Source organism: Trachemys scripta, chromosome 10 (genome assembly GCF_013100865.1).
Source record: "Trachemys scripta elegans isolate TJP31775 chromosome 10, CAS_Tse_1.0, whole genome shotgun sequence".
Classification (NCBI taxonomy): domain Eukaryota; kingdom Metazoa; phylum Chordata; order Testudines; family Emydidae; genus Trachemys; species Trachemys scripta.
The window spans coordinates 43,585,554-43,612,731 of record NC_048307.1 but is presented as its reverse complement, the minus strand read 5'-3'; the positions used below and the strand labels follow the sequence as shown (position 1 = coordinate 43,612,731).

The following is a 27,178-nucleotide window of genomic DNA, read 5'->3' as shown; positions in this document are numbered from 1 at the left end:
GTGTTGAGACGGACACAAGAAGCAGAGGCACCGGGGCAGCATTGAGCTGGGCTCTTCCACTCAGGCCCACCAGCACGGAGTGAGGGCTGCCTGATCTGGCAGGGATGCCCCCGGCGGGAAGGCCTCTCCAGAGCTGGTGTGGCCCTGCAGGCTAGGAGAGGAAGAATGGCTTTTGTCTGCAAAGCTCTAACATGCACCCGTTGCATGGGCCGCCAGGGGAACAGGCAGCTTTGAAACGAATCAGCTCCTGGCAGCATCAGCAAGTCCCAGAGCTTCAGCCCCTGCCCCACCTTAGGCAAACGCACAGCCCTGTTTCCAGGCCTTCCCTAGGGTCCCAGTTCAGCCAGCAGGTGAAGCTTTAAGCTCTTGAACTGTCCCATTAAAGTCACTGGCACTAGTCACATCACACACTAAGGATCCAGCTCATAGGTGTGGACTTTTGTTTTTGCTGGAGGGTGCTTTTGAAGAGGTGTGTGTGTTTGGGGGGGCACTCTGCCAGTTTTGGGGGGAGGCTATTTTCAGCATATTTATATACTTCTTTCATATTCTAGTTATTGAATGTCTATCACTGGTATCTTTACTATTTTAATAATGATTACATTGTTATGAACTACATAATTACATTATCATGAATTATGGTATATTAAGATCATTGCAATCACAAGCTGTCTTCAGTAACGTCCCAGTTTAAAGACATTATGTCTCACTGTAGTTTCTGGATGAAACTGAAGCAATCTTATTTACATCTAGGTTCCCTGGTATTATTTTGATGCACGTTAAGAACAGCTACATTATTCAATTGCGTGTGTCCCATTGATGACTGGAGAGAATTTTTAAATCTTCTGAAGCAGGAGAATGAGCATGCCACAATTCAGGATGATACAGGCACAGTGAGAAGGATTCTTATGAATTTGCAGTGCTCTGGAAACATAGTGCTTCCAGAGTACCCCAAATGACTCCAAGATCTCTTTCTTGATGGGTAACAGCTAATTTAGGCACCATCATTTTATATGTATTGTTGGGATTATATTTTGCCATGTGCATTACTTTGCATTTAACATTGAATTTCATCTGCCATTTTGTTGTCAAGTCATACAGTTTTGTGAGATCCCTTTGTAATTCTTTGCAGTCTATTTTGGACCTTGAATAATTCTGTGTCATCTGCAAACTTTGCCACTTCACTGTTTACCCTTTTTGCAGATGGTTTATGAACATGTTGAACAGCACTGGTCCCAGACCAGTACAAACCCTTTGGCGGGGGTGGGGGGAGGGGACACCACTATTTACTTCTCTCCATTCTGAAAATGGACCATTTGTTCCTACCCTATCTTTTAACTGGAGTGCCTGGGAATGCTTTCAGGATAATCTAACAATCCTTAATTTCATTTAATGACAAGCCTTTTGTTATCTTAAAAAGAAGAACAGGAGTACTTGTGGCACCTTAGAGACTAACAAATTTATTAGAGCATAAGCTTTCGTGGACTACAGCCCACTTCTTCGGATGCATATAGAATGGAACATATATTGAGGCGATATATATACACACATACAGAGAGCATAAACAGGTGGGAGTTGTCTTACCAACTCTGAGAGGCCAATTAATTAAGAGAAAAAAAAACTTTTGAAGTGATAATCAAGATAGCCCAGTTGTTATCTTAATCACCCTACCTCTGTTTATAAACAAACTCCGTGCCCCAAGGGTAGAAGTTGTTAGCAGCACAGAACGTATCACATTCCACACTCAAGCACTGACTCCTGGGTGCTGACTTGAGCACCCACTATTTTTTTCCCCGTGGGTGCTTGAGCCCTGGAGCACCCATGGAGTTGGCGCCTATGGTCCGGCTGCCCTGCCGCTGGGTTAACCTTCCCGACTGACTGTGGCCTCAGTTTCTGCTCTGGCCCATGTGTGTCAGAGGCATGTCCCAGGGGTCTCTGTGCTGTGCAATGCCAGGGTCCTTTCCCTGCCATTTCCAGGAGAACCGGCCGCTCTGGGGGCACTGTGACAGTGTGATCACGCCACTGATTTTGCCTGCGTCCTCACTGCAGAGTGGGTGGGTTGCAGCCCAAGCTGAAGCAGAGCCTGGGTTCTTACCCCCATTCAAGCATGCAAGCACACATGGGTTCAAAGTGTAAGGGCTTCTCTACACTGGCACTTCAAAGCGCTGCAACTTTCTCGCTCAGGGGTGTGAAAAAACACCCCCCGCGTGCAGCAAGTTTCAGTGCTCTAAAGCGCCAGCGTAGGCAGTGCACCAGCGCTCGGAGCTACTCCCCTCATGAGGTGAATTTTTACAGTGCTGGGAGAGCTGTCTCCCCGTGCTCTGCTGTGACTACACAGCCACTTTAAAGTGCTGCCATGGCAGCACTTTAACATTGCCAGTGTAGACTAGCCTTAAGTAAGCACATGCTGGCGGGATGTGTGGGTGTGGCCGTGGGCATGCACACACACATGTAGTAGCATATGTGTGTGTGTGTGTGTGGGCAGGCAGAAATGTGTAGGAGCAGGGGCTAAGGGTTCAGTGTAGCCGGCCCCTTAAAGTCAGGTTTGAATTTAGGCACTTGCTGAATCAGAACCCAAGAGACACAGGTCGTCCCATATCCACCCCTGGCTCGGGCCCCAGCAGACAGTGCTGGTGTTTTTGCACCCTGTGTATGACAGAACCCCTCTTGAGGCAGCGTTACAGCAGCATGGCAATTGATCACCAGGGGAAACCAGGCATGGCTGGGGTTACAGAGATGTCAAAATTGCAGGGCACTCTGAGCTGCTCTGCTGGACTGAGAGCATTAGTTCTCAGCTGTGAAAGGGATAATATTCAGTGCCTTATTGTATTATTGTATTGTGGTCGTGCCTGGTGTCCTTGGTCCCATTGTACTAGGTGTGGAACAAACAGACCAGAAAAGCTGGGCCCTTGCCCTGCAGGGCTACAGTCAAAGAGGGCTGTCAAAGCACCTTGCAAACCTCTCTTGGGGGATGGAGAAACTGAGGCCCAGAATGGGGAAGGGACTTGCACAAGGGGCCAGAGCAGGTCAGTGATGGAGCTGGGACTAGAACCCTGGAGTTCTGGCGGCTAGGCCCAGGCATTAGCTGCAAGCCCCTCCCCCTCAGCAGCTTATGCCAAGAGAGGGAGCTTCTGGGTGTCCGAATACTGAAAACGTTGGGATTTCTGGGCAAGGGCAGCTCCTGTGTTGAGCTCAGTGGTGGGACGTGCTGCCCACCAGGAATAACAGAAGCCTAAGGCTGTTAATACTGTACTATATGGCGTTCTGCGCCTGGCATTTCTGAGCCCTTCCTGTTGTGACACTGTCCAGCCGGGTGCCCTGGCCCAGAGGCTGGAAATCAGGGTCTAACTTGCTTTAAAGTGGGTTTAACACTTTCCTTTCTGATGATTAATTTCAGGAATCAAAGCTGGAGGCGTCAGGGGCAGCTGGAGAGTAGAGAAGAGCCTGACCTGGGAGGGGCAAAGAAAGATTGTGTCGCTGCAGTGCTGGCTGGTGAGAAGTCACACAGCAGCTGTGAGGTGCGGGGGGCGGGGGGGGAGCTGGGGAGGAGAAGACAGCTTGCAGGAGGGGGTGAGAGGTGTGCAGAGCCCTCTGTGTTAGCTGAGCACCGAGTCTCTGGTCTGTCATGCTAGCAGCATGACAGAGTTACTGAATGCCGTCGGGCTTAAAGGCTGGAGGGCTGATTTGACCATGGGCAGAGATGAGTAGCAATCAAGGTGTGCTGAATTAGCAGGCTGCATTATCTGCTATTAGTACTGGTAACACTGGAGCTCCAATGACAGAAGCACTGAGCACCTGAACAGCATTACTGAGGCAATGACATTCCAGCCTACAGCACTTAACACTGGTGACCCCTGCTTATTGGACTTGTCATATTCGGGGCACTCAAGAGGCAGGAGAGGCAGCAGACAAAGGTCAGAGACAGACAGACCCAGGAGAGAGGATAACATCCACCTGGACTGGCAGACTCTGTATCGGCTGGACACTGCACTTCCAGCTTCTTGCTCCCTGCTGGCTGGAAGGAGCCATCTTCATTGCTGGATGCACTGGATTCCCACCTGCGCCTTCCTGATGTGTGGGGGTGGTGCCCAGCCAGGGCGGACACGGGGCAGCTCCAGGGGTGATTCTAAACCATGGATGCTGTTTGCCCAAGAAACTGCTGGCCCTCGCCCCCCGGTGGCAGAAGCAGTGGGAGCCCCTGCTGCAATGCCAGTGCTCACACCTAGTGCATGTTTCCATCTCCGCTGGATAGTTTTGGTACCTGTTGTTAATCTGATCCAACACCAATTAAAGGAGATAGACAGATTTCCGGGTTTTGTTTGTACTTTTTCTATCAGGCATACGTAGAAATGTGCAGCTCAAAGGACAGCTTCTAGGAAGATAATGGAGGCATCAGTATCACCTGCATAGTTAGGGCTGAGTTGAGTTTTGCATTTAAAGCATGGAGGCTGCTGCATGTCGTCCCCCCATCGCACCACTTACTCTTTGAGTACAGGCTGAATTTTCAGAGAATTTACAAACAAATCTGTTAAACAGTTTAGAAATTAAAATTAATTAAAAATGGACCCTTTAAGAAATGTATCCCCCATTTCACCCCTTTAGGGGGGATGATTACAACAGCGCTATAATGTTTCATGCCCTAAATGACCAAGACAGACTCTTAACTAGAGCTGGTTGAGAATTTTTAGACAAAACCTTTTTTGTCAAAAAAGATGCCGATTTGTTGAAACCAAACCTGTTCTCAGGAAAAGGTCGGGTTCAGTGACTTGCCTGACTTGAAAAAAAATGGCAAAAAAAAAGTTTTGAAATGCTCAGAATTAAAACTTTCAGGTATTTTTTGGTTCAAAATGAATTTTCAGTTAGACATTTAACTGAATTTATACAAAAAAAAAAAAGGTTAAAAAGGCAAAATCAAACAAAATATTTCAAAATTATTGTAACAATTTCAATTTTTTTGGTCAGTTTGTGAAAAATTTCAAGATTTTTGACTTTCATCCTCATTTGGGTTGGGGAAATTTTTCAAAAATCTTGAAAACTCTTGTAGAATGGGAAAAAACAGTTCCTACCCAACCCTGCTCTCAATCTGAACTTGTTAATGTAGTTTTTAACCTGGGAAAAAATCTATACATATAGCTGTATGACCCCACTAGAATAGTCTTTATCTTGGGTTTCCTTTTGGAAGACCTTTAATAAGCAGGGGGTTTGCCTTGATGCCTTGAACAGGTACACGGAGCATTCTGTATCTCAGGGAAAGCTGCCTGAAAGAGAAGCATGGCTTCTAAAACAATGGTGGCAGTGTCCAGGGGCACCAAAATGGGGGAGGTGGGGGCAGGTAGCCATGCCCCCTCACACTTTAAGAGTGGGAGGCTATGCCCTTTCACTTTTTACCTGCTGTAAGGGTGAGTGACGGGGGAAGAGGAGCGAATGGGGAGGGCGGGGTCTTGGGAGGTAGAGGTGGTGGGGGATTGGCAGCTCTCATTCTAGCAATATGTCCAGAACTGCTCTAGAAAGCTGAGTCCCACCATCCCATTCCCTCGGGTGCTACTTGAAACCCAGGGGCTGGTTCTTTACAAGAAAGAATGGTGACAAATGAGTTGGGGGGAGGAGCCTTGTAGTGACTGCTGACCCACTCCACAAAGAGAGGGTGACCGTGGAAGGAAATATTGATCTGGTGGTGTTGCTGACTTTGCCTTTAAAATCCAAGCTTGTTCCTCCCCCCTGCACAAATACTCAGAAGAGTATGATATTACAGGGATGGATTGTGATCAGGGTAGGTCAAATGTGCCCTTGGAAAGCCCCTCCCCTGCAGTAAGGTTTTGTGGTTTTGACAGTGCAGAGCTGGTTTGTGAAGAACTTCAGGGGCCAATCACAGCACAGTCCTTGCTCTTAGAACTGAGCCATTCGCCAAAAGGCTAAGCTGCTGTCCTGTGTTTTCATCCTATGAATGCACTCTCAGCATTTCTCTCTGTAAGCAGGGCCTGAATGAACTCTCCCCTGACATTTAGTGATGAGGAGAAGACATCAGGAACTGACCTTGTTTGCATAGACACGCCCACTCTGCCTAGGTTACACAGCATGACAGACCCGCTTGGCACTTTTGGCTGGGGTTGGATGGCAAGTCCCTTTGTGATTGGGTTCAGGGGTAATAAAGTGTTGTTATCCTTGTGTGAATCAAGGGAAGCAGAACTAGGCTTGGCATGTCCTGATTCAGAGGTTCACCCTCAACTGAACTGCACTTGCTAAGCCAGGGATAGGGGTGCCAGAGGCCAATGGAAATGAAGCAGGTAGTGCAGGGGTTGGTGACCTTTCAGAAGTGATGTGCGGAGTCTTCATTTGTTCACTCTAATTTAAGGTTTTGCATGCCAGTAATACATTTTTAGAAGGTCTCTTTCTATGTCTTTAATATATAACTAAACTATTGTTGTATGTAAAGTAAATAAGTTTTTAAAATGTTTAAGAAGCTTCATATTAAATTAAAATGCAGAGCGCCCCCTTTAGGCCTGCTATGGGGACAGTGTCTCTAGTAAAAAAAACCTGCCTAGTCTGCAGTAGTAGTGAGGCTTCCCCACTAACTGTTGAAATCACTGAGAACTGTGCTAAGCAGTGGGACCTCAAAACATCCCAGAGGTTGTAATAGAGGGTAGTGGTGGAATCAGTGGCTGTGGAGCAGCTGACAGAAGAGTGGCCAGCAGGTAGCAATGCAGAGTGAATGGCACAGCAGCAGCTACTAAGGTATTGCTCAATGCTCCCCATCCTGGGGTGGGAGATGAGCTCATGTGAATGCAGCTCTGAGTCTTCACTGACCAAGGACAACAACTGTGAATGGGGTGTCAAGGGGAGGGAGAGGAGATCAGCATGTTAAAGGGATATTTGTTTGTCAGACTTTCATACCACAAGGTGAGAGACTGAGGAAAAGGACACTGTCCAGCATTTCCTGGGGAGGGTGTTTTGCTCATTGTGACAGGGTGCTGAGCAGAAAGTCTGCAGAATCAGCCCCCTACCACACCAGCCCCATTTAGATGAATAAAGTGGAGCGGCCCTAATGGGGAATGAGAGTCAGCTGCCAGCCCAATTAGCCCAGGGCTATATAAGAGGCTGGGACAAAGGAAGGTGGAGGTGGTGGGATGGAGGAGAGTGAGGGAGTACAGTACAGATAGGGAGAAAGCCCCCTGTCCTGGTTCAGAGACAAGGAACTCAGAGCTGTGTACGCTGTATGGTGAGAAGATGGCAGGAGCACAAACTTGTAAATAAAAGCACCAGTGGTTTCAGTACTCAAGGGTCTCCAGGTGACTTTATCTGAGCCTAGCAGAGGCAGAAGCCAGGAGGGCCAGGTGTGCTCTGTTACACTCATGATTGTATGTTTTTGAATCATGCTTGTGGTGTTTCACCAAATTAAAGCTGGGTTCCTTTCCCCTCTTCTTGAAAGTTTTCTTTTCCATACACAGACTCGGTGCTTGTGAGAGGGGAAGTATTGCTCCTGGAAGGTGTATGTAATTTTTCCAGATTACTGGGAGGGGGTTCGAGCTGGTTCTGTGTTGTGTTGTATTGTATTGAACCTGGCCCTTGTCGCTGCTGCCTCCACCTGGCAGAAGGGTTACATCTATGTGCCCATCATCATGGTCTCTGGGTGCACAGAGCTGGGCTATCATGTGCTCATCACCCACAGTTAGGGCCAGGTTTTCAGAAGTGCTTGGCACCCACTGCATAGAGACTCTGGGACCCACTGCTGGGCACCTCCTGAGAACTCCAGCCCTAGAGCAATATTGGGTTAAAGGAGCATCATGGCTGTTTGGCCAAGGGCTCTCACCTTGGCCTCCTCCCTTGGGATGTTGTATTTCCAAGCCCTGCACCATTTGGCCACATCCCTACTCAAGGGAAGGCCAGTGCAAGCTGGGGAGCTGTGCTTTGTGCTCAGTAGTGGAGAGGCTCCGGGTCACGGCCTCTGTGTACTGTGGCAGCTGTCTGAGAGACAGTCCAGCTGGGGAGGCGGTGGTGGCCCACCCCCTCGGCTCCCTGCCTGCATGCAGCTGTCGAGCGAGCCAGAAACGTGCCAGGGGTAGGGGAGGCTCCAGCTTGCTCTATCCCTGTCTGGTTTGGAAGCAGAAGGGGCGGGCCGCTACAGCCTCCCCAGCCGGGCTCTCAGGCAGGTGCTGCGGTGCACAGAGTAGTGACCTGGAGTGGCCAGCATGAGAAGTTCCATCCCCTCTGCTCCCTGCCTGGGCCCGGCTGCCAGGGACAGAGGCCAAACATACCCGGGGGGGACAGGTGCAGTGGGAGAAGGACAGAGCCCCTCTCCTCCCACCCCTGCCAGCAAGCTGAGCAGAAATCTGGGGGGGGCACTTGACCCTGCATGCCCCCCACTCTGCGTTGCCTATACTCAGCCCCTCTGCTAATCATGGTATGATAGTGTCTGCATCCCCCCACCCAAAAATGGAGGGTTCCAAACACAGAGGCCAGTCTGGAAAACGCAGGCCTCCCCGAGGAGCCACCCTGCCCCAACAACCGCCCCTTAGAAGAGGCCCCGTTGCCAGGCCTACTGAAGAAGGAAACATGGCCTAGCTTGGGGAGAGACCAGTGCTCCTGGTGTCAGCTTGATGGAGCCATGCAGTGTGTGGGGAGAGAGAGCCTGCTGGCTGGAGTGACTGCAGCTGCTTGGAAGCGGCGAGAGCTGTCCTGGAAAGACCTGGGATCTTGTTTCCATCCCCCACGTCTTTCTGTCCCAATAAATCAGAACCTGCCCTTTACGGCTGCTGACTTGGAACGCTCAGTGACAGTCCTGGAGTGGAGCAGAAAGCATCAGCGCTGCCATGTGGGACATACAGGACAAATGAAATCAGGAGAGCAAATGGCTAGCTCCGGCTTGGGGCATCGTGACCATGAGAAACATCCCAGGGCTCTAATGCCAATGGCACCAGGGCCAGCTGCATCCTGCAGATGGACAAAAAGAGACAGATTAATAAGAGACCCCAGCATGAAACAACCAGGCAAAACCCCCTGGACTGTACTTTATTTCAGTTTAAGCAGCATATCATTAACTACAGAGCTACAGAGTTACCATCCATTTGTCTGGCTTATGCTACAAGGACATCAAAATGAGACTCATTGAAAATAATTGGACTCAATTGGAATCTCAAAGCCTGTTGTGTTCTATTCCCCTCCCCACCCCATTCCCCTCCTTGGAGCCGAGCCCTCTGCTTGGAATCATGGGAAAGGAAGAGAATAGAGAGGGGAAAAGATTTTTAAAAAGGGTTAGTTGAGCGACGAGGTGGGTGTGAAAAAACCATCTATCCCAGCAGGCGGGGAGCAGCGTCTTCTGTTCTCTTTGGCCTGCCTGGGGGGGGGTGGGGTCTATGTGTGTTTGTCAGCCCAGAAGGCCCACCTAGACCCTGCCAAAGCCAGATGAGGGCTGGGTGTGTAACTAGCTGGAGTGCCAGGTGCCTCTACCTTGGAGCTTTGTTCCTAAGAAGGAAGGTAGGTCAGTAATTATTAGTCAAGAGCTTTTCACCAAGCTGCCCTGGGCATGGATGGGATGAGGAATTGTACCCACTGAAAAGCATTTGCTAGCAGGCCTGGTGCCTTGAAGTGTGATTTGGCCGGAAGGATGGACTGTCTCCCCTGCCCATTTCCCGGTTCCCTTCACAAGGCAGGATTTGGGTGTTGCTTTTCAGTCAGGGAGTTCCCAGCCTTCCCGCCCCAAGCCTGAGACATCAGAAGAAGCGCTCAGTTGGGAGGCCTCAGCCCAGCACTCCAGCAGCTGTGCTCTAGGGTGGGTAGGAACACCAGACAATGGATGTGGTAGCAGAAGGAGTCTATGCAGTAAAGGGAGTTGGCACTAAACCAGCTGGAAATTGGCAACACCAGCCTGGAAAGGCTGAGAGGAGGTGGGGAGAGGGAGGGAGGAAGGGTGTGTGTGTGTGTGTGTCGGGGGGTGGGGGTGTCTCATAGTATTTCACAGGGGGATGCCATTTCTAGTCTTGGTGGGGTTTGGGAGGGCTCCTGAGCTGGGGTTGGTCTCTTGGGATGGGTGCTGTCTGTGATCCCCTGAGCTACACCACCTCTTCTTCCCAGTCCCTCCAATCCACGCTGCAATGGGCTGGGACCAGGAGAAAAAGAGGGAGTGAATGCATTGTGCGAAGAGTGTCTTCCACTATAGGCAAGCTTAGCATGGCTCTGACTGGCTCATCGAACCTGGTGGAACCACTGCCTTGGCCCACATGGTCCTCCTAGCGGGGCTCCAGCCCTCTCCTGGACATAGATGTTGGGCCAGGGGACAAAGCACCAGGGTATTCCAAGTCTGCTGTTAAAGGGAGGAACTGCACAAAGGTACTGGCTGGCTGGGTCCCATGGTCTCCGAGGAGGCTTCCCAGCTTGGAGGGAGGTGGGCTGGGACAGAAATAACTTTTGAGAGGGAGGCGATGGCCCCTTAATGGATTCTATTCCCAAGGGCTGCTGGCAGGAAGCAGGGAGGGTCCTTGCTGCAGCGAGGGGGGCATAGAGGGTGAGTAAATGGAAGATGGGGCTGGGAGATAGCAGCCTTTATGTCTGAGGTAGCTTAATATTGAGAATGCTCCTTTGGTTGCCCCAGTCCTTCAAGGTAGCAATAGACTATGGCAGCAGAAAGTTAGCCCTTAGAGATGGCAGTCACTGCTGGGTTTGTGTCTATGGACGTGCAGGGCTGGGCCACTAGGGAAGAAGAACGGTGAGACCAGGGCCACATCCCTACAACCATGTGTGAGCTCAGCCCTGCCAGGGCTGGGAGATGGCAAAGCAGACCAAGCCCTTCTCCCCGCTCATTCATGGCAACACACATCTTTAACCAAGCTCCGAGGGATTGTGCGCCAACAAACAGCCCCCACTCCGCACCCCTGAGTCCAGACCCAAAAAGGCAGCCAAGGTGCAATATCTGCAGGAGGCTCTTTGTGATTCAGACTGGTAAGCCCCCACTCCAGGCCCAGCCAGGACATTTGAACCATCAATTCTCCGCGCCTCGGTAGCTGCCTCTGTAATTCTGGTTCCCTCCGAGTCATCGGCCTCTGGTCACCAAAATAACCGACTTGGCGAGGGGACTTGTTCTCCCCACTGGGCTCATGTGTAAGGATTTCAATGTATGGAGGAGGAGAAATTACCCTGCCCTCCCCTCCCCCACAACCCTACAGATAATTCAAGCCAAAAACAAAGGAAGAAGAATTCTGTTCCCCTTGGCCCAGCAGTGGTCTCAGATCAGGAATTCCAAACTGTCCTTCATTGCACAAACCCACTGAAATCACTTGCATTTTTAAACCATGATTTATAAAGCAAGTTAACAATATAATTAAAACAATGTCTTATGATTGACAGTCGCTGTGGCTAGTTGGCGGTCAGGGTAAGCAGAGGCAAAGAGAACAGCTAGCCTGTTGCAGCAGGAAGCTCTCCTCATGGCATAGCATAGCTCCCAGCACTGGCTCTAGGACATGGCTGTTTCTCAGGCAAAGGGGCCATTCGTTACAGGAGTTCTGGGAGGCTCGGTGCGATCCCTAGCTTGTACCTGCATGGAAAGAGGACCAGCTCTTTTTGGTCTGTGGTTGTACAGCACATGGCATGATGGGGTCCTGGCCCATGACTAGGGCTCCGAGGAGTGCTATCACAATGCTAATCATGAAGACCCTCATCTGGTGTAAATCAGGGTAGGGCTGTTGAAGTCAATGGAGATGATTTGTACCAGTGGAGGATCTGGCCCAGTGCACTTTCCAACACTCCCCCCCGAGACGTAGAAAAAGCCTTGGGGTTGCTTAGAGAAAGCCAGCCAGGACTTGCTGGCATCCCAAAAGCCAGCGCATGTATATTGCTGTATACTGAGGCCTGCAATTTCCAAAGTGACCTGGGTGCCCTGTTGGAGACCCGAAGGGGGCCTGGTTTTCAGACAGTGCTGAGCACCACTCCTCTGAAAATCCCCTTTAAGCAGCCTCCCGTTGGGCATCCAAAATGATCAGTCACTTGACGTAGGCCTGCAGGGTAATGTGTACCAGTGGCTTGGGCCCCGCCCCCTCCATACACATTTCACACTCGTCCCTTTACTGGTACATGACATTGCTGGCAGGAGCGGCTCAGGAGTCATTCAAACTGCTGCGCAGCCCCAACTGGCCAGCGGTCCCATTTAACCAGTATGGGCCATGCTGCTTGGCCCTGGACTGACAGGAAGGTACAGATGTCTGAAGGGTCCTTACCTCTGCTGGAGTCTGCCATGCCCTCCTTGTGAGTGGTGGGGGGCAACCTGGACTGCCCAGTGCTTCTCCTGGCATAGGAGAGTCAAAACCCCTGTCCTAAGGGGATGGGGCTGGCGCTGCTGATGCAGCTGGCTCTGGTTGGCCTTCAGCCCTGATCTCGCTGGCTGCATCTACAGCCTTTAAAATGGACCTTCCCCTTGATACATGGGCCACATCAGAGGTGGATAACAGCTCACTAGGCTTGCCCTGGCTAGGGGCTGCTGGTGGTTAGCTCTGGGTAGTGTCTGTCCTGCATGGCTCAAAAACCTGGTGAGTTACACTCATGTGAGGATGAACCTAGAGGAGCCAGGGGCCTGCAATGAGTCATTAGGGTCACGGCTCAGAACATGCTATGTGGAGCCATCTCTTCACTAGCACTGGCCCTTGTGCACAGTTCAGCACCCAGCAACACGAGGCCTTTACAGGTTCATGCTGCCTTTCCTGGGAGGATCTCCAAGCATGCTACAGACATGACTGGACTTAGCCTCCCCGCCCAATGAGTTTGGTCCTGATTATTAGCCTCATGCTCTAGGTGGGGCGGCCGAGTCACTTGGAGATGGCATAAAGTGCCCGAGGCCACCCAGTGAGTCGGTGGAAAAGCCAGCGCTTGTGCCCCTCGTCCCAGCCTTTCACCACAAGCCAAGGTGCACAACGTGCCACCTGGTGTGTGCTCCCCACCGCCCCAGACTGTGAGATCACTGTGCTGGGCTGGCTGCCAGTTTGTCCAATTCCCCTGTATATGCCTGACTAGGACGAGCAAACCCAGCGGTGAGGTGCTGGCACCTCCACACTGGGCACTGTCTCTTTGTCTCCGCCTGCGCACTGCAGAACCGGTGAGCTGTCAGTCTCGTCACACAGCTCATGGGGCTGAGGGTGATCGCGCAGCCAGAGAGCATGATGCGCCTTGCTGCTCACAGGGTGCATGCTCAGGCTGAAAATGAGGCTGGGAGCAGGCTTGCTGGGCTGGGCCCAGGTCCCTCATACGCTTGCACAATGGTTGTTATCCCTCGCTTCTTCCCCATGCCTGAAAATGTTACATCAGTTGGAGATATACATGACCCGGGAGGAGTGAAGCTTGGCTCTCAGTTCTGTGTGCCTTGACTGTCCACGATAGTCCCCCTTGATTGCCGCTGAATTATAGTATTAGCTGACCTCACGACTCGTAACTGTCCTTCATTAGAACGCTTTCTGCTGAAGCCTTTCCCAGGTGACTGCTCTTGATCATCTGGGTTCCCTGAGCCACCGCACCATTCCCAACTGGCCGGGCCCAGCTGCAGCGCCTTTATTGACAGGAGCAACAGAGGGTCCTGCAATACTTCTGTTAGTCTTAAAGGTGCCACAGGACCCTCTGTTGCTTTTTACAGATTCAGACTAACACGGCTACCCCTCTGATACTTTATTGACAGGCTTTGCTTAGCAAGGAACTATATGTGGAGTTCTGGCCCCACCAGGAAATGAGCACTTGTCAGCTAGCATCCTGGCTCAGACACTCTCTTTTGGGGATGCAGGCCTGGGTTCACAAATACTTCTGTTATGACTTTAACATATAATAATAATAGCGAAATCCCTGCCCTCACTCTATGAGAAACCTATTCTGGGCCTGCCATGCAACAGCCACTGTGAGGCTCCCAGACAGATTTTCTCCCCTGGGCATGTTCCTTAGGGAGTCTGCCAAGGCTCACGGATAAAAGTTCAGGCATGCGTGACTGTACTGCCGAATGAAGGCAATATTAGAGCATTGTCTAGGATGGAGTAATAAAGACTCCTGCATGCACAGCAGAGCCGCAGCCCCACTGTCACACAACCCTTTCCAGAAGCCCGGAGAAAATCTCCCACTAGGAAAAATAACCTGGCCCCAGTCCTGTGTTGAAATGCTGCTGTTTTGTTAGTTGCAATCTAGTTGTGTCACAATCTGCTTGGGGGCCTGTGATCTTACCCTGGGTGTAGGCTCTTAGCCTGGCTATTGCTGCACAGACAGGGGCTGGCTCCATCATTGTGGCTTAGACTCACGTTTTAAAGTGATGGGCTGGGCCTAGGACTGCCGATCTTTGGCAAAGAGCCCACGTGGATCCAATTGCTTGGGCCCATCCCTGGTTATTTGCAGTCAGGCTGCAAGAGGGGAAAAGGTCCCAACCACTTGCTGCTGCTGGGAAGGGAGAGAAGCAAATCTGCCCCTTTGGAATCCCTCCTAGTCTATCTCCATCCATAGCCTGCCCATCCCTGCCTCAGTGCTTTAGGCGCTAGTTCCACTGATGCCTCTGAGCTCCACCGCTACAGGATGGGGACCAACTGGTTAAGCAGCAGTTCTGTAGAAAAGGATCTGGGGATTACAGTGGATGAGAAGCTGGATATGAGTCAGCAGTGTGCCCTTGTTGCCAAGAAGGCTAACGGCATATTGGGTTGCATTAGTAGGAGCATTGCCAGCAGATCGAGGGAAGTGATTATTTCCCTCTATTCGCCATCGGTGAGGCCATATTTGGAGTATTCCGTCCAGTTTTGATCCCCCCACTACAGAAAGGATGTGGACAAATTGGAGAGTCCAGCGGAAGGCAATGAAAATGATGAAGGGGCTGGGGCACATGACTTATGAAGGGAGGCTGAGGGAACTGGGCTTGTTTAGTCTGCAGAAGAGAAGAGTGAGGGAGGATTTGATAGCAGCCTTCAACTACCTGAAGTGGGGGTTCCAAAGAGGATGGAGCTCGGCTGTTCTCAGTGGTGGCAGATGACAGAACAAGGAGCCATGGTGTCAAGTTGCAGTGGCAGAGGTCTAGGTTGGATATTAGGAAACACTATTTCACTAGGAGGGTGGTGAAGCACTAGAATAGGTTACTTTGGGAAGTGGTGGAATCTCCATTCTTAGAGGTTTTTAAGGCCCGGCTTGACAAAGCCCTGGCTGGGATGATTTAATTGGTGTTGGTCCAGCTTTGAGCAGGGGTTGGACTAGATGATCTCATGAGGTCTCTTCCAACCCTAATCTTCTATGATTCCACAAAGTTAGAGGAATGCACAGATATAGGCATCTTTATTGGGCCTCTTAAAATGTATGGATAATCACAGCTAATAATATGTATCATGTTTAACCCTTTATGAGCCTGATTCTCCCCACATTTACACCGGTTAAACATCAGTGTTACTCCATTGACTTCAGTGGAATTACTTTTGGTCTATGCCAATGGGGTGGAGGAGTAGGCGCCATAATGGTGTTACGCTGGTGCAGGCGTAGATCAGCAATGCTCCCTCCCTGTTCAACGTGTGGTACATGTCATACCACATTGAAATGCGGCCATCTTTGCCCTGGTAACAATTCCAGTAAGCGCCATCCGAATCCTTCAACTGAAGTGCCAGGAGCCCCATGAACTGGTAGCCCTTGGAACAAGTAGATGAATAGGTCCCTTGTTCTGCTCCAAAACCTGATGGTCATTGTCCAGTTGGACCAGTAGGAACTAGATGAAATTCTGCACCTGGAATTTCCGTGTGGGTGGGATGGTACACGTCCACTCGGTCACTGTATGTGTTGTCGAGAAGGAAGCAACGGTTGGTATTTCTGCATTTTTGGCCAGTTAATTTGCCTGCTCAAATCATTATCACAATAGGCTTGAAATGGAGAGATGCACAGGGCTATATCCTCAGCTGGTGTAAATCAATGTAGCTCTGTTGGAGCCAACAAATTCAATTCAGTGAAGCTACACATATTGAAACCAGCTGAGGATCTGGCCCAAGGCCGTCCACAGGCATAAGGCAATGGACCAATCAACTAACTTTTTATGAGTTAACACACTCTAGTGAATATTTTATGCTGGGCAAGAAGGCGGTCAGCTCTTTAAGAAATAAGAAGCAATTGTTTTTTCAGTTACAACACAACATGCTCTGGGACCTGGCAGATGTATTAAGACAGGAGGTGGAAAATATCATCCCTTGTATCTGGCAACAGCTATCACCCAACAGTGTTGGTGGGCAGCGGCTGGTGAGCAAAATCTGTTTGTTGGAAAAGAAAATCTCATCCAAATAACTGGGACAAATATGTTCCATGGACACTTTGTCCTATGGAGCCTGGCCAGGTCATGGTCTTGTCTAGCTTCTTCTGCTGCTAGTGAATCTACTAGATCTTTGAAACTCAGAGGTGGTGGGAGAGCGAATACTATGCCAAGAAAGGCAGATCAAGGTTGAGGTTAGATCATTGCCAGATTCTCTACTCTGGGAGTCCACTATCCCCCACTGGATTTACCGGCCTCAGTTGTTTCCTTTTCTCTTTTATGCCACTATGGGAAATGGAACAAGAGGCATATCACATGAGCAGGCTTTTGCCTGTTCCATCTAAGCCTTTCTGGAATGCTGTTTTAGTCTGGAGCCAAAGGGGGTTATGTACCCAACTTCCATTACAAGTCAATGGGAATTAGGCACCTACCTCTTTTAGGCTCCTTGGGAAATCCCAGCCTTCGTTCCTCCACTGGTGAAATTATGAACAAGAAAGGGTGAATTGGCATCTCAAGCCAGGACTGTCCACCATGCCAGGGCATTCAGGTCTACAAAGTGTGTGGACTTTGTGATACAGAGAAGAGTCTTGGGACCAACCATTGACCACTGAATTTGTGAGAATCAGGAAATACTAAAATAATCTTAGAATAATACTAATCTCTTCCTTGTATAATGCATCCTTCATTCCCTGCTCTCAAAGTATACTTAACAACATGAACCCATGACTTCTCCCAAGTCCTCATTGAGGCAAGGATGTACAGTACAATTTCAGTGACCTAAATTCCCACTGTCCAAACCTCCCTGTTCTATTGGTCCCTGTCTATTGCTTGCCAATTACCCCTTCATATTTCTATTCTATTCAGGTTCTTATGCTGTGCCAATCATTGTGGTATCTTAATGCCTATTTGGTGTTGTCCAAGCCAGTAAGATAACAAGGAAAGTCCTATGAAAGTCTTGTTTTCCCTCGCTCTAGACTGAGGGACCAGTTATTAAGGCAGGGAGTAGCAGACTACTGTAGCTTTACTTCTCTTAGCCATAATACTAAGTATGGTTTAACAGGATGTGTAGAACATCCACTCCTTTGCTTTACACTGTAGTTTGATCCCAACTGTGGGACATATCAGCAAAGCTGATCTCACTTCCCTTCACCATCACTTCTTCAGTGACCTGCAGTTCGGTTTTTGGCCCCAATGTTTTGGGGCAGCGAATTCAAACCAAAATGGCAGTCAATGGGAACTGGAAGAGAATCCTGTCTTGAAATATTTACAAACTTTTCCAAAGATTGGAATGTAGTGGATCATTTGACAAAGGAAGCCCTTTGCCTTATTCATGCCACAAAAATTCGGCAGTTTAAGTTAATGGTTGGGTCAGAAGACTCTGGGCCTAATTCTCTGTTGTCCTTCATCATTTGTTGCCATTTGCACTGCTACCAAGTGGATATAAGATGCACCAGTTCTGATCTGGTAGCATCCTACACTCACTTTGAACAGGTGTAAATAACAACACAGGTTGCAAAGTGAAGGCTAATCAGAGCCTCTTTCTAGTGAGTGCATTTTTTGCATGAGTTGAGGTTCTCAACTGCCCTTCACCATTAAGAGGAAACACAATTAAGAATAAATAAGACCTCCTGCCAACTGTACCTTGGTTCTTGGTGTAAGACGTTCTTTTTTTAAGGTGATTATAGATCATAAATTACCTTCTAAAACTTAGGCCTGTAACTTCCCTGGGCAATGCAGTTTCTTTATGTAGGTTGTACCTGGAGCTAAGCCATCAAAATCTCAGCCTTTCAGAAAGAGACATGAATGAGCTAAAGATTGACGGGGCACTCAAATACCACCCTTTGATACTAGGCAGCGGGGAGCAGGTCACTGAATTTCTCAGGTCACTCATCTGGAAACAAGGACTGAGCCACTCATTAACTTTCCTGGAGGCGGCTGGAACAGGGCTATCATGCCTAACAGGCCCCATGTTCACTGCAGTGGTCTGCTGTTTGAAGTAGAGCCTGGAACACATTGTTCACTTGTATTATGAGTATCACTTGCTGATTGAAGCCCCTCTGTTGTATGGTTTTGTTTTTTTTTTGCTTTGTTTCATTTTTTTTTAAAAAAAAAGTCACTTTCACATGATCACTAAAGTCGATTGTCTTTTTTTTTGTTTTCAAATGGAGAGTTATCCTACGTTAAATGCTAACGTTCTACAAAAGCATTCTGTTCTAAACCACTAGGAAATGTAACAATGAATCACAGAAAAAGGAGTCCAGTGGCCAAGCGACCAAACCAAGGCGTGTGAGCTGTGAAGGGCAACTAAACACATCATCTAGTCTGTTTGGCTGGACATTTCCTAAATTCCATCTCGGACCTCCTCTCCTCCCCTTGTGGCTTTGGGCAACCCATTCATGGCCAACCAGTACCCACAAAAGTCATGTTGTAAAATGACAGGTTACTAGATACTGAAGGACAAATGTGGGTGAAGTTACACCAGTGCAGCTGAGAGCAGGATCTGGCCCTTGGTTAATATTGCTCAGGAGACACAGAGCCCACCTCCCTTATGGGGTATCTGCAGGCACCAGAGAGGCTAAAGAAGGTGCGAGTGCTGTGGAGTATGTTGGTGTATGTTCATCAATGCTGTGCATCAAATATGACTCCCAGAGCCTGGGACTGTAAGACAGGAGATGACCCGAGAGATGCAAAAAACCAAGGAGGGTTTGGAGACAACCCCTAGTCTTAGAAATACACAATTTCTGACCGCATTTACCCTCAGTAGCATGGCATTTGGCACTAAACAACAGCTAGGCTTTGTGAGTGGCCTGGCTCTGCATACCTGCATTAGAAGCTCTTTGGTTAGAGTGCTTCCACAAACATTTGGTCAACCAGCTCCATTCTCATCTGAATGCTCAACAGTATGGGCTTCTTTCTACCCCCAGTAGCACTGTGAGAGCCGTACCTGGTTCCAGGTGGCAGCTACTTTTTTTCTTTGTACATTGAGTGGGGCAAACAGCAGGCTGAGGCTGGGGGCAGCCTACGGTAGGAGCCTGTTGAAGTCAGTGGCAAAGCTGCAATGGGATGGATGGATGGATCCTGCTCCAATAGAATAGGTTTAGTTTAGTACTGTTGGAGTAGAAGGGTCTTTCGTCCAGGTTCATAATTCTGGTTTTCTTGAAAGGCTTTGAGTGATGTACTCTAGGGCCAGTAATGCAGTATCTGACCACTATATAAAAATAATATTTTTCACTTCTACAGTGCATTGCATGCAAAGATCTCAAAGCCCTTTGCAAACATCAATTAAACGTGCCTCACAATGTGTCTTGTGAGTTAGGGAACTATTATTATTCCCATTTTAAAACTGAGGCAGAGTGAGGACAGTGACTTTAAACAGAGCTTTTAACCCATCCAATGAATCTGCAGCAATGTCAGGAATAAAGGCCATGAGTTCCGACTCCCAGTCCTCTGCTCTAACCATGCAGTGCGTGCACAGCACCATTCCTTACACCCCTCTTCCTTCCTGCCTAGCTGCAAACAATCTTATTTTGAAATAGAGTCTAATTTAGTTCTAAACAGGTCAAAGACAGCAGGATCTCCCATAGACAGCATGATAATTAACACCTACTTAAACCATAAATCTAGCCCAGCAGAGCAGCAGTGAATCCAAGTAAATGCACTGGTAGTATAAAGTGAGCAGGTCTGTGAACATTTGGCTGGTGCATAATGGATCCTGTGGCATTTCAGTTGGTTACATGGATCTGGATCAAAGAGTTCCTTATAAGCCCAAGCCCTACAGGTAATGACAATGGATGGAATACTGCATGTCGAGGAACACTCTTCTAGGTAACGCTCCTGGGTAATGCTCGCAGGGAACAGAAGGTGGTCCATGCATTGGCACGCTTATAGCTACTGTGAGTGTGAAAGCATTGTGGAGTCAGGGATGGAGACAGCTGAGGAAGGTGCTCATTTTGAGGCTTCAGAAATGCCCTCCTCTCCCATGAGTTGACTCTGAAGCACAATTCAGGGCATGGTTTAATCACTCCCCTCTATATTTGTAAGCTTAACGCTGATTCCTTCCAACTGCTCGCAAGGTGGCAGGTTCAGGCACTGGGGAAAGCACAGCCTGGTGCCCGGTGGGAAACATGAGTTGTGACAGAAACTAAGAGAAGAGAAGTGGCAGATGTGTGAAGAAATTAAAAACAAAGAGCAACAGGCCTGCTCCTTTAAGATCCCACAGGAGATATAGTCCGGCCCCTTTAAGATCCCATCTGTCCTAGCTGGGGGTTTCTCCTCTGCAGGGTGAATTCCATTGAATAACAATGAGTTCCTGTCAAAAAGGACACTCCCTCCCTGCAGGACAGGGGGAGTTTTAAAGGGCCATGACTGCATATCCTCTCAGACTTGAAGGCAAGGACTTTCTAATGGTAGCGAGGAGGGTAGCAAAGCTTCAGCCACCCTGGAGAACATCAAAGAAAAGAAGTAAAGGGGCGGGTGAGACAAGAGTGATTGAGAGCCCACTGGTATATATGTATTTATGGATGGCAGGGGATAACTGCTTCTACCATTCTGCAAAATTATTGTGCTCGATGCAGGAATCACTGAGTTATGCAGTCCGTTCTGGCCTTCCAATCCACAGGTGAAATCCTGAGCCCATTGAAGTCAATGGTGAAACACCTACTGATTCCAGTGCAGTCAAATTTTCATGCTATGACTATAAATCTCCATGACACGTAAAATCTGACCTCTCCCAGAGGCTGCTGGTCTCTCAGAAGTTTGCCCTCTCTCTTGTTTTATTTTTTATATATGGCCAAGTTGCTGGTTTTTTTGTTCTGGGCCTGGAAGTGGGGAAACATGAAGGTTGCTTTCATGAGGGAGAGCTGGACCTGATAATGTCTTGAGGTCCCTTCCAGCCCTACGTTTCTATGATTATATGATACCTCAGGGATGAATTCAGCCCTTGTTTAAACTCAATGGGCCAAACTTTGCTCTGATGGATGCCCCATACAATCAAATTGACTCCACTGGGATTATAAATCAGTGCAGAGTCTGGTCCACTATAGTTAATAACAGCCTCCTGCACTGCCTCTCCTGGCTTGAATTTTACCTTTGGACGCATGCAGCGATCAGTGAGATCTGCTGGAGGGGAAGATTTATACCATGATGCAAATATCTGACCTTGAGCAAATCGGCCCTACTGATAGGAAATCTCAGAGGTGCTGAAGGATGTGTGGGAAAGAAAATCTTTTGTTTTCACCATGAAACATGTAAGCACCTGGAGGGGACATGTGTCCACATACATATTTGGCACAGTCTGGTATGGTCTTATGCTGAAGCATCAGGTATCGTATGTTAATATATCTGCAACCCACGAACCAAATTCTGATCAGCTATGCCTAGGTAATGCAGTGACCTCAGCAAGGGACGCACTGGTGTAACTCAGAGTTGGATTTGGATGTACAATGTTATGGCCCCAATTCACCTCTCACACACAGTGTAAAGGAGAGGCCGAGGAGATCATATTTATCTCAGGAGCTAGCGAAGGTTGCAACATGTTTCTCATAATTGTCTCAGCAGTAGAGCTGGTCAACATTTCTCAACCAAAATCGTTTTTTGTCACAAAGGGAGTTTAATCAAAATTGAAATGTGTGGTGAAAACAGGCCAATTTGGATGGAATTTTCAATTTCTCAAGAACTCAAAACAAAATGAAAATTTCCCTTTGAAACAAACATCTTTGCTTTGTTTAAAAATTTTCCTTCGGTAAAACCCAAATCTTCCATTAACAATTTCAAATAGAATGATTTCTTCCATGTTCTTGGTGGAGGCAAAACTGGATCTTTCGACCAGCTCTACTTACCAGCCAAGATCTTCATTTCTATGTTTTTGTCTGGGGTGGGACAGGGGTGCGAGAAGAAGTTGCCATGACAGAAGTGCCATGATTTCACTTTCCACAGCCTTGGAAAAACTTCCCAGCTATCCGGACCCTTGGGCTCCTACAGCCTATGCAGTCGCTGGGCCACTGGAACACACGACACGGTAAACAAAGCTCTTTCTAGTTTCCCTCTATTTGTGTTTCTTTTTGAAACGCTCGCAGCTGTTACGTGATACTTCTACCTTTTTCTTTGTTTTTTTGTTAAATTAATTTATTTATATATATATTTAAAAAAGCAGTAGTCCTTTGGTCCCTAAACTCTAAGGAATGATATGACTTTGAAAGAAGTAAATCCTATGTCCCTGTGCCAGTGACAAGCAAGGAGAAGAGCACATCCCCCCACCCTGCTCCATGGTGTGTGTGTGTCTATATATATATATATATATATATATATATATATAAACGTATTTAGATATCTCTTCTATAAGTCCAACATGCGCTTAGCCTTTGATTTCTTTTTTTCCAGCCAGATATGGAAAAAATCAATTTCTCTTTCCCTTTTAAAACAAAACGTTATCCAGGTGAAACATACACGCCTGGTCCAATCCCACTGGCTTTGGTTTATATCCATTTGGATCCTCTTTCCTAGTTCCTCCTTTGAAACTTGTAGCAGCAAATGAGTGCTTTAAAAAGGTAGGGTTCATCCTCATGAATGAGCTGTCCTAGCTCTTAATCCTAGATTGGTTTGTTTTTCCTTCCAAGAATCCCACCTCTCTCCTTGCGAGGAATTCAAAGTCTTCTCCAGCAGCCACTGTTTCATAGTCTGATTCAGCAAATATCTGCACCTGTTTGTCTTTTCTCCAACATCACTGTGTCTTTTTCTTTCTTGTTAAGAAACAAACAAAACTGATTCAAAAATTAAAAAATAAAAAGAAGATACAACCACAATGGCTCTCTTTTTCGCCAGCATTTCTTCTCCTCCTTCGCTTCCACCTCCTCCATGATATGTTGCAAAGAAAGAGAGTTACAAGTTTGGATACTGCACTTGGGAAAAGGGAGAATACTCTTCATACGCTGCAGGGCATCCAACCTGCAAGACAACAAAGGGCACATTACAAGGCTCTGGGATTTGCAAGGCCCATTGGAATGTACAACGCATGAGAGCCCCCTGAGAACGGCTTTAATGTTGGGTGAGTTTTAGTGCTTGGGAAACAGAGAAAGGGTCATAGTCACTGAAAAGTCACATGTCGTGGAGGGGAGGGCCTATGCAAGTTTCTTTCTTTTACGCACCTCTGCCAAGGCACCTCAACTCTGTCCTGCAGCTCCACCACCATCCCAGCTCTGACAACATGCCTCTGTCCTCAACTGATGCACACACTCTTATTCCAGTCTTGGGTTCCCCTCACACAGCTCTATCAATGACCCTCAAACCTGACCTGCAGCACTCCTGCTATTTCAGGTCATGGACTATCCACACAGACCTGCCAATGAATGCATCTCAGTCCTGACCTTCTTCAGTCCTGGGCTCCCTCCCAACTCTGCCAGTGCACCTCAATCCTGACCTGTAGCTGACCCTGCTATTCCAGGCCTGGGCGCTTTTCAGCCCAGACTACTTTTATGTTAAATAGTACAGTGGTTTTGCAATTTGGAGAAATGTCCATTAAGAACTACATTTAGATCCACTAAACACATTTCTACTTGGAACTGAGGCTAGATTTGAGGCTAAGTCCTCAAACGTAAAAAAGCAAGGGCACCTCTAAATTTCACAGGGTTCCACTAGCTGGTTAAGTGTATGGAGGAGCACTAGTGAGGTACATGTGCCCTTCAGCTGGGTCATCACCCCCCAAAAAATAACCAGTCCATTGTTTAAAGAGATGGTGCTTCTTATTTAAAGTCTCTGCAAAATGTTCAGCAGTGAGAGAATGTTAGAGGCCAAACTCTCTGGTGGTATAACTCCTGTGAGGTCAAAGCAATTACATTAGCTGATAATTTTGCCCTAGGTTCCTTTGAAATCTCATTTGGCTCTTTTTGTCACTGTGAATATGGGCTTCCTAGCTCTGAGGAATCACAAAGACTGGCCGTTCTGTCTCCTCTTATGAAAGAGAAAGGGTCTGCATGGAGATCTGATGTCCTAACAGGACAGAACTGCACTGGCTGAACCAGAGGTGAGTTATTAGTCCTCCTGTGTTAGGGAATGGGACCTGAGAGCCTAACTACCGTATATTCTTTTGTAAATCCCACCTCAGTCTTTCCTCATAAGTCAGTCTCTCCTGCTCCAGCCTCACTTTCTGCTATTCTACTCTGAATTCCCTCTTGGATGGGATGAGAAGGAATATTCAGAAAAGAAATATAAGACTTCAGTTCCAACTCAAAATCCGCAAACCATACTGCTGAAGGATCAGTGTTCGGGATATTCCCAAGTGCTTTTTCGCATGCACTACAACGTTTTTGAGACTATATTTTGCAAATAACAAAAGGGAAAAGAACACAAAATAAAACCCTTCATTTCTTGTGCAACTGAAATTAAGTGAAACCCCCTTTTTCAGAAATAATATTGGAACCAAGAGTGATTCCTTAACAATTACATTTCCCCAGTCATTATGGCCATATAGTGAATGCAGGTGAAACACAAACACAGATTGTTACGTTACAACAAAGAGAAAAGAAGAGAGGGCAGAGAAGAAGATGGAGTTTGGGGGGGGTGTCAAAGTTCACAACTAATCAAGACTGACCAATCAGCACTCCAAAAACTATCCACCAGGGGCTTCACTACGGCACTTCACAATCGCCAAAAGAAAAGCACCAATACAGAAAAAATAAAGATATAGAAATAGAGATATAGAAAACTCAACGTCAAATCATGCAACGAGATTACAACCGGCCACATGGCGTCATCGCAGAGGACGATGACAACATGAGTTAGTCACTTACAGTTTCGGTTTATTTGGGAAAGATAGTTTTGGTTTGGGTCTCCCACAACAGCTAGAGGGTTGCTAGGCAACTGGGGGGCCATCTTGGAGCAATGATTGGCCTGGTCTGGTTAGGTACAGTAGTGGTTGGGTTGGAGGAAACAAAACATAAAAAAAGATGAATTGGTTTGATGAAGTTTTTCAATTTCATTTTTGGTTGATCAAGAACAGAAAATGAGCCTTAGAGGACATGTGTAATAATGCTTTGATCTCCTCTAGGACCTTCCCCTTGGTGAATCTCACAATGCTTTACACATTAATGTCACATCACTCACAAGAGACCCAGGGTCAGGTGAGTATGAATGTCCCCATTCTCAGAGCTAACGGATGCTCAGTTGTGATTGGTCAGATAAGCTACCTGGTATAATTTCTCTTCCCTGACTGGATGTGAGCCAGCAAACACATCCAACTGGAAAATCTGGGTGTGCAAATTTCAAATTTGGCAGCTGCAAATACTCACATATGTGACTTTGAAATTCACCATGATGAACAACTTTCTTTCTTTCTTTCCTTTTTTTTTTTTTTTGCATTAATTGCTTTGCTCTGCCCATTTAGGGGGAAACTGAGGCATAAAGGTGGCAAGTAAATTGCCCAAGATCACACAGTGAATCAGAGCTGGGACTAGAACCCGGGGATCCTAGCTCCAAACCCATTCCCTCTAGCCATTAGAGACACTGTTTCTCAGCTTAAATAGCTGCATGTTAAAGGAAAAATGGAACTTATTCACCTGTTTCTATGAATGAAAGGAAGACTAGGTTATATGAGTCATGTACACTAAGTGGGTGGAGAAGGAAGACCGCGATTGTACATTCTGGCTCTTTTCTTCCAGGAAACTTTGCTAAACACTTGACAAAGTGCTTACGGAGAAACTGCCCCATCTTCAGAGAGACTTCCTCCTCGCTGCTGTGCTAGACTGAACAGTACCATCAGAAATGGCTGTCTTTGAACAGTCCACTCACTCCTATGGAAAATCAGTTCTACGCAGTCTCACCACTGCTCTCCTTTTAACCCAGAAGTGAAGACCATGGTGTTCAGGACCTGGCATGCCAAGCTCCTAGATGCAAGCGGCCAGGCGCAAGGTGGAACACTGAATGCTGTGATGTATTTCTTCAGGCCACAGCTTTCTACTTTATACACCCAGGCACAGGTGCTGGAACTAGGGGTGCTGGGGGTGCTGCTGTAATCCCTGGCTTGAAGTGGTTTCCATCACATACAAGGTTTATAGTTTGGTTCCATGGCTCTCAGCACCCCCACTATACAAATTGTTCCAGTCCCCCTTCACCCAGGGTAGTTGCAATCTGTTCTGTTTAACTAGGCCCCAGTTAAGGCTCTAGGTATGTCTCTCTCAGGCAGAGGGCAGGCCCCACTGTTTCATATGCAGCACACGAGCCAGACATTTCACAAAGCATATGGGCTGTAGAGAGAAAAGAGTTATCTTCTGGCTGGGTGACTAGGACAAAGTCAGTGAGGAGATCGAGTTGTCTAAGTCTTGCCATGACTTTGCAACCTACAGGCCTGCAACGAGTAGGCACATGTGCCAAAGTTCCAGGTCCAGCTTTTCAGGGGCTTGGGTGAAAGCAGATGAAGGCTTTGCCCTGCTGTTAGGCTTAGAATGGGTGACAACGATGGGATGGAAACGCACAATGGATGGATGACCCAGGTCAGATATAATAAAGTAAGATTACTCACCTGTGAGTGGCGTTCTGAGTGTGCATTGCCTCTGCAGAGCCACACCCTTGGGGGTGCATATGCCTTAGGGCCATGAGCCCAGACAGCAGAGATGGATTGTTCTACACATACACCAACCTGTAGAGCTCAAGGCTCGGTATGAAGTAATGCAAGGATGGTAGATCTGACCACTCTCAGGTCTTCCCACCAGTTCAGAATGCTGTGTACGGGAAGGAGGTTGGTTGAGTGTGAATCTGCAGGGGCAACACTGTAGTTACAGATGAGTATATTTTCTTTCTCATCCAGAATTGCCTCTGCAGATCCCCGTGCTTGGGAGACTGACTAGCAGTAACAACCCCTTGGAGGAGGGTTGAGGAGTCCTTGGTTAAAGAAAGGTTAAAGGGCTGTTCTTGTAAAATTAGAACCATGCTTAGCCCCTAAGTCAAGACAGTCATGTTGTGTGAAGTTATGAATGG

General features: G+C 47.8%; 1 protein-coding gene across 6 annotated transcripts in view; it reads right to left on the bottom strand.

Annotated features, from left to right (window-relative positions):
* Window positions 1–15,189: 15,189 nt before the first annotated feature.
* The window catches only part of CELF6 (CUGBP Elav-like family member 6), a 242,295-nt gene continuing 230,306 nt past the window's right edge, over window positions 15,190–27,178 (bottom strand). For all 6 annotated transcript variants that reach the window (XM_034784320.1, XM_034784324.1, XM_034784322.1 and 3 more), the window contains one exon: window positions 15,190–23,155. Coding sequence is in view for 1 of the 6 variants with exons in the window: in XM_034784324.1 (XP_034640215.1) it covers window positions 23,133–23,155 (23 nt within the window). In the remaining 5 variants the exon portion in view is untranslated. The remainder of the gene's footprint in view (window positions 23,156–27,178) is intronic.